Genomic DNA, 14757 nt, shown 5'->3' with positions numbered 1-14757 from the left:
CTGAGGAGTCCACCTGCAGGGTTTTATTTAGCAACTTCATTTAACAACGTATTTAGATTAAAACCATCTCAGGCTTCTTTTAGAAAAGCATTCACTTGAGAATGCGGCTGATGTTTCCTACCCAGGGCGCTGCTTCTGCCTTTCATCATGCCAAAACATAATGTAAACAATAAAAATGTTTGTGGGGAAGGAATCTGAGACTGGAAAGTACACTTAAACACCTTCAATTGGAACAGCACATATTTTATCCTAATGTAGTCATGGCTTTTATTTGCGTCTGCAGACAAGAGCAATGGCCCCGTGTTCTAATAGGCTCTGAAGCAATTTTGATGTGATCTCACCCTTCTCTCTCTTTTATTAGTTTAAATGTAAGCTAACCACAAACACAGTGGGGATGTTTCACATATCAAGGATTTTTTTTTTTTAAATAAGAATTTGAAGCAATCACAGGGTGTGCAATGGCTTTCCCTCTCCAAGATGCCGGGAGAACCCAGGCCAGGTGTCCCTGGCACACAATGTCCTGTTCCATCAAGGACTCTTATCTAAGGACCTGCTGCTCTCAGAAAGATGCTGAAATAAGGACAGATTTACTGTCAGCCACAGCCACCATCTGCAGGGTGCTGTGCACATTAGCGACCTCTTCTAGAATCAATCTGGCAGTACATGTGACCTTAGGTTCCCCAAGCACACCACTAAAAACAGAGCGGGATGCAGAGGAGGTTTCCATTTTTAAATACTTCAGCCATCAACTTCAGAATACGTCCAACTTGGATGTTACTAATTTCAAAGAAAATAGTAGTGCCAGAAGCAGAGATAGAAGTGTTTGATCCCCCACCGCTGCTGCGGACTCTCCCACTCATTAAAAACAAAACCAAAACAAGTTGTCGAGCCCTGCCTTGGACAGCATGATCCCCAAAAGAAGAACAGACTGCTAGATTTGTTCCACTTACCAAAAAAGGTGCGCAAACCCAAGTGAAGGTTCCCATCGCAGCAAGGTAAGCAGATTTTTTTAGGACTTTGAGTTCTTTCTGTCTGATCTCTAGTACCTTCTCTCTGAAGGCTAATTCCCAAGCATACAGCTTCAGAACTTTAATCCCATTGAGAATTTCATTCATCAGCTTAATTCTGTTGTCTTTGCTCTGCATTTGAGCCACCTAAAAACAATATTGCAAAAAATAATTAGCAGAGCACAATACTTGGCAGAGGCACAAAGTTCTAAGCTTTGTATTTTACCACGGCCAAATTTACCTCATAATCATCAAAAGCTTACTAGCTTCCCAAACAGAAAATCTGAGATGCTATCTGAACAAACAAATATGCAGACTTAACAAAATGTTTTAAACCAATTAAAATAATGCAACTAAAAACTCAAACCAAGATGAAAACAACTATGGCACCGGTTGAAGCGGGATTAACCCTGCACCAGGGAGCCCCAGGACTCAGGTTCCTCCAAGGTACAATATGCACTTCAAAAATAAGCTGCTATAATCAAGCTTCAGTGATGGGCGGTTTGCATCTAACCGTAGGCCAAACTCGGTTTTCCTTTACTGTCAGAACTATCAATGGCTTTCTGATGGTGCACTAGGACAAAACACTTTCCATTCAGCCACAAGGAAGGCCATTCTTGAGGAGTTTCTGTCTTCATAAAGTGTTTTAAGGAGAGCAGCACAAAGCTGGGATCATGTTCAGCCTCGGCAGAGTCAGTCGTCTGCACTGGTACAGCCACCCCAAACCATGTGACCAGCGGCAGTGGGGACATCCCCACTTCCCTTGTGTAGGAGCCAAATCCTGGGGTCTATTTTCATGAATATCTACAGCTAAAAGGTTTAATTTAAGTAAATCTGACATTCGGTAAATTCAGTTAGTAGTGAATTCTGTACCGGAAAGCACGTGGTGGGGCTATTTGAAGTAGATTTTGCAAACGAAAACATGAGAACTTGAGTCTACATTTACTGATGTTACTCTGTTACAAACTAATCATTCTAAATAAAATCGACTAGGGATCAAGAACAGCCAACAACTACAATTGCTCCCTCCTCATCCTTCCAGGAAAAAGAAACACTGCAACGACCAACCTGGAAATGCGTGTATCTCACTCATTACGGTTCATTAGGCAGACAGTAGTTTATGTTTGCACTTTAGTTCTTAGGCAGCAAGTTAAAAACTAAACTAATTCCAATCCAATCATTAGGCATTTTATGAAGTTTATTAATCTGCTACCTTGGTCTTAACTACTGCAAAATTCTTAGACCATTATGTACAGATAATGCTGTAAGGCTGAAAAATGTAAGTTTCTTTATTCTGCATAGACAACACCTCTGACCTTTCCCTTCCCTTTTCTTTTTTTAAGGGATAAATAGAGGCAGGGGAAAAAAATTTAAAAGGACAAACCTCAGGAACAAATCAAAGAGCAGAACATGTTTCTTAAAAGCAGTCTGTTGCATACAGAAAGGTTCTAACCTGATAGGTTTTTGTCTTCATCGCCATCACAGCGTTTATCGGAACCAGAAGGATCATGACAGCCACACCTGCCAGCACCGAAGGACCTAAATTCTGAAAAGCACTTAACTGTAAACATTCATTCAAACTAATATTAAAAATATTTGATCAAACTACTGCATATGCTACAGGAAAGCATCCTGAAGTCACTTTTCAAACTCTTCTTCCCTTTTCAAGAACAGCTCAGGGGAAGGAGGATCAAGTAGTGGCTTGGGGTGATGCTTTGATTTTTGAAACAAATGTACATTTACAACACCCCATATACAGAGGTATATATAGATACAGATTAATCACTCTCACTATATATATATCTATACAAACATACAGAGATCTTTTAATGTTTTCCAGTTTTTGCTAGTTTGTCTGTTCTTCTGAAGACGAGACTCATGACAGGAGTGACTGACTTCTTGGGGATTTTCATCACCTTTCTGACTGACAATCGGGAAGAGACAGCCTGTGACTGTCTGGACTAGAACAGCTGACATCTCATACGGTGACTCTCTGAGTGCAGAACCAAGACCACTTTTATTTAAAACAAGTGAGAAGTGAGAAACCATAGGTGCTGCAGTCCCCCAGGAGATCATAGCTTCCATCTGCATCCTCCCAAGCCAGGAACATCCTGCCTCCCTTCTTGACAGCAGTGACAAAACCAGCTCTCAACAGCTTCCAAACAAACAGCACTTTCTCCGCACTGCTGTAAACCCTGCGGTGGTCTGAGCAGCAGCTCTCTGCAGGCAGGACCAGGGCAAGGATCATGTTGCCTAAGTCAAAGCAGGAACCACCACACAATGCTCACCTGCCACAGCAAGTACAGCGCTAGTATCACCTGGAAAGGTGCAGACCAGATCATGTTGATATAGGTAGCCAAGTCCATGAATCTCTGAGCATCCACAGACATCAGATTCACAATCTCACCCACAGTAGAAGTCTTTCTAGCAGAATTTGTGATAACAAGTGCCTAGGTGCAGATTAAAAATAAAAAGAAAAAATTAAGGCAACATGAAGGAAGACCGACTCATCTGCATCTTCTCCACAGACTCCAATTGCTTTACAGAGCTTCATCTTTAAAATTACAAGCAAGCCTTTCCCTGCTTCATATTCTGTTTACCCTGCACACCTTACAAAATGCAACTTGCAGAGTTTTAAGCAAGCAGCTGAGTTTAACAGAGAATTAAAGACAACAAGCAGTCTTTGGGATTAGGGTTGGACACTGGTTTTATTGCTGGGGGGGTACTGGTGCTCGTTTTGGGTTTTAGTGTAAGAAGTGGAATCTTCACTTCTTGTCACACATTTTTCTCACACAGAGCAATCAGTCCACAGCTTTGTTACATGTTCCAGTTTATTCCAAGATGAGGCGGTGCTGCTGCTGAGTCCCAAATGAAGTTGTAAATGCAGATGCATCTAATTTCTCATAAATTGAAGTGGTTTCACATCACCAGTCTAAATGAGACAAGGTTTCTTGTTTGGCAGTGGGAAGAAGGTGCCTGAACTTTAGCTAGTAAATTAGAAAATCGCTCTGTCTTAAAGCCTTTATTTATAAATATGATACTCTCTTATTTCTATTAAGGGTTAGGAATCAGTCTACCAGTCTCCTAACTACTTTAATTATTCAGACTTAGGCAATGCATTCACACAGTCACCAAGACGTATTGTTGTATGTTTAAAGACGCACCTACCTTTCGATAAATTACACCAACAATAGCTGTTTTGAGCCTCATTCCAGTTACAAAGCAAATATGAAAATACTGGTGAAGAATCAGTGTCTGAAGACAGGCAGAAACAAACAGCAGCCCTGTATAAAAGAATCCTTGCCAGCTTGGTGCAGCTTTGTCATTTACAAAGTTGATTAGCAATCTGTGGAGAGAGGAATTAGTTATCTTGATATATGCAAATCAAAATGAAACGTCAGGGTTACAGCCTTAGAGTATTCCAAATATTATACAGGTCATACAAGTACCCAAAGTACCAAACATTGATAAAACACCTAAGCTAACTCCTTAGAAACTGGAGATCATTTTATACTAGTACACATCAGTGCCTCCTCCTACCAATGTTCTACTTCAAAACGTGAAGCATCACATACCTTACATGTACAGCATTCTCTGAAGCTACACTAAAAACTCTCTTATTCCCTTCAGCTAAAATACAACTGCTTACAGTTGTTTTGCTTCTTCTCACCTTAACGCAACACAACTCCTCCTACCCCCTTAGCTCTCTGTTGCTTCACATACTATGACTTGCACTCCCACGATCATTACAGGTTAGAATTAAACAAACTCTGCTGCTATTGTTGATTATGTTCCTGCCTGGCCTTCCTAGTGTTGGAAAGGAACATAAAAAGTCAAACATTCAATGGCTGATGTTATTATCTGAAAACCAATGCACCAAAATAATCTGTCTGCATGGTCTCTGACTTGCATGACAACTGTTCCCCATTGAACCAGCTGAAGGCAAAGCAGGTTGGTGAGTGAAATACCAGCACGTCTGTCCATATACTTTTAATACAACAATCAAGCATACAGGTCTTACTTCAGAATTTCTGGGCCCGCAAACATCAAGAGATCATGCCCAGCTTTAAACAGGAAGCTCATGAGAAAATACGGCCCGAAGGTTTTATATAACACCTTGAATAAAGATGCTTCAGAGCTCTTCTGTGATGATTTTATAATCAAAGCTTCAGCCTCTTCTGTCACATCACCATTTGAGTCACCTGATTTTTGCTGCTTTTTGGGCGAGTAGATCATGCTTACTGGTTGCCTGAAATAAGAGTAGGTATATAATGTAGCCTTTATTCAAGCATAAAGCCAACTGGAAAAATACAAACTACACAAATGAGACGTTTATGAGCTGTTCATCGCCCTTCTCAATAATTTAGCTGCATTTTACTGTCAATCAAACATCTTTTTAAGCATACAACCATGGCTAAATGGTCTTCTTTGTAGGGACAGGTAACATTCCCGTCGAATCTCTCCTATAGGTCTGTCCTGTGGAATGCGGAATAGGGCCATAACGTGCTAAACCCTAAGTGCAAAGGCCATTATTATCCTAGAACAAAGTACAATGAACTTTCATCAAAATCAAGGCCTCACTGTACCACCTGAGTTAAAAGATCACAGTCAGATTTATGCCAAGTCATGCCCAATGGACTGAACACATTCATTTTGTACATCTGGCTTATGCCAAACTATGTACTTCCAAACTTCTGAGGACAAGCTGTATGTAAAAATACACTGTGTAAGCAAGCAGGCAATTTTCCTTCAATGAAAAGGTGCTTGTGTTTGGTACAGTAAAGGATGATGAAAGCAGGATGGAAACTGTAGGCATGCAGCCTTTCTAATTTTAGTCATCTGGCTTAGATGCCCAGGCTCCCTATATAGTCAAAGGAAAGACATAAGCTGCTCTCTTTCACACCCTGAACTGTCCCCTCTTGAGGCTTCACCAACTATAGAGGGAGCCCAAGCTCCTAAATTACATGACTGAAGTTCAACTGTGTGAAAACATTCCCTCTCCAGCAAAAAAACACATATCCAAAGTAACAATAATCAGCTTTGGATTACGAAAGACTAACGGCAACTTGGTGCAGCTCTTCATAAAGAAGACACACACACCCTGCTTGGTTCTGGTTCTGTATTGCGCTTAGGGACAAACACAGAACTACCGCTCCAGCCTTACAAAACCTGGCTTGATAACAGCCAACAAACAGCTCCAAGTTGAGGCTGAGTAACCTGAGCATTTGCATCTCCACATCTTGGAAGAACTGCCAGGCAGGTTAATGAACTTACCTCTTGGTCTTTGCCCACTCTTTTGCCCAGTTTCTTGCCAAACCTGGCACCACCTCCTCCGATTTGTCCTCTTTATTTAGCGACCACAAATCCTTGGCTTCCAAAGGTCTCCGGTAACCCTGAACCATCAACCTGTATCAGAAAGAATCAGCACTATATATTTAAGAACACTAGAGAGATGTGTAATTATGTGTGTATATATATATATATATATGCTATAACACAATGGTCCTTACGTCCAGGCCCAAAACAGAGCCAGCTCTTCACAAAAATGCACACAAGAACCTACAACACAGGTCCAGATGCTAAGACATACATCCTCCTGTCTTTACTGTGAGAATTAGACACCAAAACATCTAAGGATCCAGGATATGCCACTGAGTTCAAATTTCGGGGAAAATAAAACAAAGAAGTGATCTCATCTGAAACTCAGACAGACAATTAATATTCCCATGCCTACCAAGTTTCAAGATCTTTATTAGCCTTTAATTTTACAAAGTAGTTCCTTTCATGTAGCTTTCTGTTGGAACTCTGGCCAAGTACCAACCACAACTATACGCCAATATTATTTTACAAGTTTCTGTGTTTTAACTCACAAGAGTATGTGTTGTGACCAAATCACACAGCACAACCAAAGCCAGGTTAATGAAAAAAAGACAAGACTATGAGACAAAAAAGAGCTAACAGTTTCGAATGCCTTAGTTTCTAAATACAGCAGATAACTTCTACCTTTTATTTCCCAAAGAAAAAGTGTATTACATTCTTTCAGCAAACATACTGAATACATACTGGCAAAACTTAAAATTACAAAGACTCTTCAAAGGAAGTAAAAAAGATTAATCAAATTTGAAACAAAAACTATTTATCTACAAAACCACCAGCCAAACCAACCGAAATTATTATCGCATGATTACTGCTAATTTAACTCTGAAAGCATGATCCTACAATGTCATCTAACTTTAACTGGTGCTTCATGCATCATCTTGATCTTACCCACTGATCCACCAGAAGGTGATTCTGGAGAGGAAAGAAGCACTGGACTCCGGACACGGATTCTAAAGGACAGAAAAAGAAATCCATCTACATACAAAGTGACTGATACAGGGCCAAAAGCAACAAACCAAGCAGACAAGTCGCTCTGGGAATTCCTTTTGTTTCTAGTGGTTTTGTTCACACTATGAAACTTGTCATTCATGCTTTTGAGGGCTTGTTCAGGAAAGACTCCAGGGCTGTGGGTGTCATAATCAATGCCTACCTATCTTAATGCAAGGTGTGAGCACAGAAATGTGTTAACTGTTAGTCACAAATGAAGAGTTTGGTTCTACTGTTCTAGCAACTAAGGGCTGTGACTCCATCTAAACAGATGCACAATTAAAAATGAAATTGTAAGCACCTTAAAAACATCCCAAAACAGCCCCAAAACCCCTGCACCTGCATGGGAACGTAAGTCTCCATAAAGGTAGGCGGCAGCTCATGTTCCCATCCAGCCCAAGGGCCGTCTGATTTAACTGCTCCTCAGGTCAACAGTCTCTCCTAATTTGGTTGGATTGAAACAATAGAAAAGTAAGCTGGAAAAATTTCAAAGGCACTAAAGGTGATTTACTTGCAGTGTGGATTTCTCTCTTCCCTCTGTCGCTGCTCTGAACAGCATCTAAAGAATGCTAAAGCCAGCCCCTCCTTTGGCACACAAGCCACCAGGTTTTTTATCATCAACTGGAATTGCAGGAACTCAGGTATTTCCATCTACTAAAGTCACCAAACATCATTAGAGCCCTGCAATTAAAAGTCAGAGCCAAGCGTTTCCCAGATTTGCATTTTTCAGCTCCTGTTTGTGTAAGCTGGTTTCTCCCCGAGCGATGCTGAGCCGTGTTGTAATCCAGCTATACAAAGCAGGTTCCTGCATCTCCCTCACACAACTTTTCTTGCAACCTTGTAGGGAAAAATAAGAGTATGTACAACACAGATGCTTTTTTTGAAGGAGGAAAAGAGTTCCACATTTCCAAAGTATTTAAACACCCGGAACAAAAAGATTGCAAGAAAACCCAACACTATTGCTTAATGAATAAATAGAAGTTTTTAAACTCATAGAAGTTAAAAAGAAATGGGGGGCAATCCATTCAGCTTTCAGCCATGCCAGCATTCCTCATCCAGATTTCTACTTCAGCAAATACAGGGAATACTTTCAACATCAACAACATTTCAAAATATTCTGAACTTCACATAAGATGCTGTATTACTTTTTTCCTCTATACTTTTTAAAATTTACTCGCAGGTGGAAACTCTAAATTGAAAAGGCCACTAGATCTTGTACTACCCAAAACTGGACTTCATTCGCATAAAGAAACTTTAAAACATATTAGATTACTGCTAAAATAATACTATTTTTGATAATAGTAAATAGTTACCACACAAGGAACTATTAATCCTTCCGACATTCATGTCAGATGGAACGAAGACAAACTGTAACATGTCTGGGCTTTTGTAAAGAAAGCAAAACCAAGACAAAACACATTATTTGACTTCTACAGACATCAGCATCTATACCTTGGAAAATTCACCATAGTTTTTTGGCTTAAGTAAACATATAATGATATTTTACTCAAGACTTGCAAACATTTCTGGCTTGGAAATCCTTGCGAGAAGGGAATAAAGCAGAATTTAAGACTAACGTGACTTGCTTTGTTCTTTTCCCCATCATAAAATTCAACAAACACTCCACTCAAAACAAAAGTCTGCCCTATTTCCTAGAGACACTCCTAGAAATACTCAGAACACAAAACCAAACCACTGTGGTTTCAAAGCACCTTGTAATTATTGTTAACTAAGATCAAAGCAGCAAAGAAGGTTTCCATAAATCTGCAGTAGTCTGTCAAATATATTTCATCCCCAAATGAGATGAAAAGGACCCGCAGATGAAGAGGACCAGCAGCATCCTCCTCCCTCCAGGCACACATATAGCTAGAACATATAATTAAGAACAGACACAAAAAAGATCATGCCTAGATTAAACTGAATTTCTACATCCAGACCACACTCTAACGTTAATTGCTTTTGTAACTGAGCAGGTTACATTTTTGCTTGACACAAGAGCGGTAAATACGGAAACCAAATACATCCATCCAGATTCATGAGTTTTCCAGGCGTAGATTCTCCCCCAGCTTTAATAGGAAGGGAATACGCATCCTTCCGAGTTACTGCCTGCTGAAGGGGATCGGATGACCAGATGACAGCATTTCAAATCAGTATTTCCCACCAACTGCCAGAATCACTACTGAATATAAATACATATGAGCAGACCTTCAGGAACACTATTCAGGAATGGCTGAAACAGTATTTTTGCTTTTTCTCTTAAATACAGCACACCCTGTTTTGCACATTATGGGCTTCATCTTCTGCATCGCTGACTACAGAGCAGAAAGAACACTCTATTGCAAACAAGTCAACAAGATTTGAATTATTTGGCACCGGGGAGACTTTGGGCCTATAACTCATTGTACAGAATATTGCACGTTATGATATTCAGCACTCAGCATAGACTGAACACTTACAGGATCGTTTACTGTTTCAGAAAACAAAGGTGGTCGTTCTGGAACACAACACAGGATGAGCTGTACAAGTAACAGGACGAAATAGATGCAGAAGGTGACGTAACGAAACGCATCCACTTTACCACCCTATAAGGGAAGGTAACATTCCAATTAGACAGCTTAAGGAATTTACTTAAAACATCATCTTACTATTAAACATAAACCAGCTCATTACTGTAAATACTGCTGACTGCACAAATGTTACACTACCTACGCCCATGCAAATTAAAGTAACTTACTATTTTGGTAAAGGGAAGGTAAAGAGAGAGAGGAGGAGATAAAAGATACTATTTATTTCTAACCAATCACTGGCATGAACACACAAGCATGAACAACTTCTGTAGAGCAGTTTTCTTTAAGACACAGTTTGCACTAACACAGCAGGCCCCCATTTAACATCAAGGTGTTCTTTAGAGGAGCAAGGCATTTATGCAGTGGGGTGTAAGGAGTTTTCAAAGCACATTTGTTAATTAACATGCATACAGAAAACAAGAATTAGACGAGCAGAATTTAGGTTACAGCTTGCTGTGTTGTGCTCAAACTCCAGAGGTTCTTCCATTTTTGTGGACTGGGGCTGATACATGAAGCGTAATCCATGGAAATGAAAGCGCAGGGATGGCCAAACACACTCCTCCACACACACCAGTAAAACCCCACTCCCAACAGCTAAACACAGAAGGTGGCTGAAAGCTCTCGATATTCACAACATGGCTTCAAGGTTTCAAGAAATAAAAGTGATATGCCATTTGCAATTACTTGGATATTTGAGGTGGCCTTACTATAAAGCAGACTGACACAAACATATTTCACTTGTGCACTTCCATTTTGCCTCAGCAGATGAGATCACATTACCATCAACCGAAGTGTTTCAGGAAACCCACTGTATAATCAACAAGAAGACGACGTAAACTCCCAGAACAGCTTCACATCAGAGATTACACACTTTTCTTGTACTCAGACGCACCCCCTTTCTGGCACAGCTCGCAGAATTTTCTTGGCAACTATTGCTATAGTTGACTATGAATTTCACCAGCATTTCAAAACTAGAGCCATTAAGTCTTGCTTGGCTTGGTTTGTTTTTATAACGCAAGGTACACTGGATGGATCATTAACTGTCTTAACTAGCAAAATCAGCAAGCAACTACTTTATTACTGCAGCATTTAGGATAGTTTTCAACTGAATAAGGCCAGCAATCACTTACCGTATTTAAGACATGTATAATTTTGGATCTAAAAACCACCGTGGCGCATAACAATGAGATGAGCCAGAAAATTGTCATTACACCTGAAGACTGGACTCCTTTTATTCTTTCATATTGTATTAAAAATGTGGCAAGCAACTGTGGACAAAAAAGATAAAGATATATTCACAAGCTCTAAGTTTTACAACACATTATACACATACACAAGGTACTGCGTTAAAGTGTCCTTATTTCACCGTTCAAATCAGTATGTCCCAGACATTCTAACACCCAGAGATTAAGCGTAATTCAAAAACATGCTCAAAAAGGAAACTCTCTGGAGCAGCAAAGATAAGAAGGGGTCAAAAAAGGAATACGTACTAGATACAAGTAAATGACCACATACACACAAGCACTGTCAAGTGCTGTCAGTCTATTTCTTTACTTTTCTGCTTCTACATCACAAATCAACATGCAATTATAATGACACTATATCCTTTCCAATTATTTCCTGACTAATTATTTTTAACTGAAAAAGATTTCTTTCCATAAAAGCCATACCACCAAACAACACTGACAAAATATTACTCTGTTTCTATATTTTGTGTATTTTCAGAGTCATTAGGAAGCTGGTACGACTCAGTAAACTCACTTGGCTGCTGCAACACGCATTTTTTGTCAGCCTGACAAAAGCTTGACAACTGCTTTATTAAATGCCCCAAAAACTATTTAACAGTATGTTTCAGGGCTCCTGGCTTTTTTTGTTTGGCTTTTGTTGTTGTTGTTATTGCTGTTGCAATTGTTGGCGTCCCGTTCTGCCCCTGTCTTGAGTATCATATTTAATCACCACCATTCCAAGACTGTGATTAATGTAAGGCACCTGACAACAAATTAATAGCAAGGCGCTTTCCCTGAACTGCAGGCTGCAGAGACACTGGTGTGAAAACAGAAGATACTTGCGCACGCAGGCAGAAAGAGTTAGCTGAGGGCACCTACGTTATGGCCATAACAGAAGAACTTACCATGGTTATACCCAGTACTGTAGGGCTAATGAGAAAAAATGGAGCTCGAAAAATATTTTGACTTCTTTCCCAGAAAGAGTAGAAAAGGTCTGCCCAGCAGACTATCCACAGTATTAAGCCCAAAGCCTGCAATACAAAAGCGTATTTCATACATCAGGTCACACAGACTAGGCAGCACAAAATATACATGAACACTAGATATTATGTGTTAGTGGAAGAGGAGTCAATACTCAGTTCATCTCTTTTGGGCAATTCTACAACATGCCCAAAAGAAGAGTGATTTGAAACAAACTTATTGTTTCCTCTCTAGAAGAAAAAAGTGAATTATCATAGAATCATAGAACAGTTTGGGTTGGAAGGGACCTTAAAGTTCATCTAGTCCCACCCCTGCCATGACAGGGACATCTTCACCAGCTCAGGTTGCTCAGAGCCCCGTCCAGCCTGGCCTGGGATGTCTCCAGGGATGGTTCATCCACCACCTCTCTGGCCAACCTGGGACAGGTTCTCACCACCCTCCTCATGAAGAATTTCTTCCTTATATCTAATTAAATCTCCCCTCTTTCTTAAAACTTTTCACTTATTCTAAAGGCAGAAAAGGAGAAGAAAACATTAAGTACCTATTTCACAATAGAAGGGGAACAGAACACCTGCAGCAGCTCTACAAATCTACGCTGTGTAACTTAAGAAGCTGACAGGTAATAAATTCTTTTTCTTATTGAAATAAAGGCCTTGAGATTGAGTTGCCTTAAAACAGTCTTCTCCAACTGGTCCTACAAAGGATTTGCATGGGGTTTTTTTGCAATGACAGAGTAGATTTCAGACAGCCTTCTGATAAAAGGGCCACAGAAACACATAAAGCTTGGAAATCAAACAAAGTAGAACAAGTAAGTTACAGCTGAAGTGTGCACATGGGTCAAGATTGAGGCTTAACAGAAACAATGTGCTAAAACATAGCTGAAAATAGACTCAAGCTTCCAGAGAAGCTTAGTAAGTTCTGAATTTAAAAACTCACATACCGTTTTGGCTTTGTTGAGGTTTGACATTTGTATGTAGCCCCTGTCATGACGACGAAGGTGCAGGAAGTACACAGGGAAGCAAACCCACAGGTAAATGCAAGGAATCCAGACCAGCACTGTGTTCTGAAAGCACGGGGTGAAGTCTGGATCTTCTGTGTGCCATGTCAGATTCCAATCCTGAGGAGAGAAAGTGGATCGAGTCAAAGAAAAATCAAACTCAGAACTTCAGTATTTGAAGAAAGAAATAGCCACTATCTGCCTTATTCTTTACCTCTTCTTGTGTATTTATTCACACTCTTATTAAACTGGTTTCATCCAGTGATATACCTAATTTTATTCCACTTTTTGTAGCTCCTAAGTTTTAAACATTCACCTTGCAGAAAAGTAACATGACAATGAAAGCTATCTCCCATTACGACCACTGTGCAAGGATGTGTAAATCCTCAGATACACCGCATTTCCAGATTTCAGCATGGAGATGTTATCTGGCACCCAGTAAAAGTGAACAGCACAAGGCAACATCACTTTGCTGTGTGTAGAGTCAGAGGTCCCCAGCTGCCTGCAGCAAACCCCGCTGAGACTTTCTGGAAATCCGTACCACCACCCTTGCAGCCCCTTTACTACTGAACAGCACGAAAATGTGAATCAACACAATTCAGCGTTTCCCTGTTTCTCTCAACACGATTCTCAACAGCAAAATAAACCACCATAAAACCAAACTACAACTGACAGTTACAGTAGTAAAAACGTGATGATCATTTCCACTATGCGTACAAGCACTACCTACAATGACAGGCTATTTAGTAAAATGAATTTTCATACCATATTTATGATTGGCTTGAGTTAGGGAAATCCCAGAGATGCTCCCAGCCCAAAGATTTGTTAACTACCACCGCATTGCCAGATGCAAAGTGTTTTTTCAGACGGCTGCACAGCTTACGAGTGCACAGAATACCAGTACTGCTACCAGGACATAATGGCAGTCAGTAATCCTTCTGCTCTATAAAAGCCCGAGCAGGTCACAGAAATAAGCGCCATTATCCACATTTTATAGATGAGGAAACAGAAGCAAAAGGAGCAGTAGTGCCTGGCCCCTCTATTCCAACATCAAAGCTGGAAACAGATCCCACTGCTCGGAATCGCCAAGCTTTGATCCTTGCATGTCTCCATCTTCTACTGATTAAGCAGTTTCAAACGCTACTACAAAGAGAGGAAAATAGATCTGAAAAGAAACGGAAGATATAACTTACAAAAATTTCAACTTGACGCTAACCAAACGTTATTTTATTATAGAGCAGGTTTCCCTTTAAATTTGACCATTCCATATTAAGATATGTTGTTGTGTTTTGCTTGTTTTTAAATAACTTCTTTTGAAAATGTATTAACAAAAATGTTTTCCTTCCTCACTTCCCTCTCAATTTCTGTCAGAATCGATCATTTCTTTATCAGTTAGATACAACTGCCAGTATGCACAAGACACACAGCCGTTGTCTTCCTCTTCTAATTCCACAGCATTCTAAAACTTCTCACTTCATTTAATTTTTGTGAGCTTAAAAAAAAAAAAAAAATCCCCAAACTTAATACGGCAAATTCAAGGAAATTAATACTGGTAGAGCATAACGAAAATGCCTGATTATGTTTTAGTGTATCTGCATAGGGGTCACGCAAGT

The 14757-nt window shown here is 40.0% G+C and overlaps 1 protein-coding gene across 6 annotated transcripts in view; it reads right to left on the bottom strand.

The window, feature by feature from the left end:
- ABCC1 (ATP binding cassette subfamily C member 1 (ABCC1 blood group)) overlaps positions 1-14757 on the bottom strand; it is a 53065-nt gene that overhangs the window by 26077 nt on the left and 12231 nt on the right. For 4 of the 6 annotated variants that reach the window (XM_082065039.1, XM_082065034.1, XM_082065036.1 and 1 more), the window contains 11 exons: positions 13088-13264; positions 12072-12197; positions 11071-11208; positions 9830-9955; positions 7275-7336; positions 6282-6413; positions 5029-5256; positions 4176-4353; positions 3296-3457; positions 2461-2553; positions 951-1154 (listed from right to left, as the gene is read on the bottom strand). In XM_082065039.1, coding sequence (XP_081921165.1) covers positions 951-1154; positions 2461-2553; positions 3296-3457; positions 4176-4353; positions 5029-5256; positions 6282-6413; positions 7275-7336; positions 9830-9955; positions 11071-11208; positions 12072-12197; positions 13088-13114 — 1476 coding nt within the window. In that variant the 5' untranslated portion in view covers positions 13115-13264. The remainder of the gene's footprint in view (positions 1-950; positions 1155-2460; positions 2554-3295; positions 3458-4175; positions 4354-5028; positions 5257-6281; positions 6414-7274; positions 7337-9829; positions 9956-11070; positions 11209-12071; positions 12198-13087; positions 13265-14757) is intronic. The other 2 variants (XM_082065037.1, XM_082065038.1) reach the window with 2 other exon arrangements.

This window comes from Streptopelia decaocto (genome assembly GCF_964273445.1).
Source record: "Streptopelia decaocto genome assembly, chromosome: 13".
In the NCBI taxonomy this organism is placed as follows: Eukaryota; Metazoa; Chordata; class Aves; order Columbiformes; family Columbidae; genus Streptopelia; species Streptopelia decaocto.
Note: the sequence above shows the minus strand (reverse complement) of the source record. Positions and strands in the feature narration are given on the sequence as shown.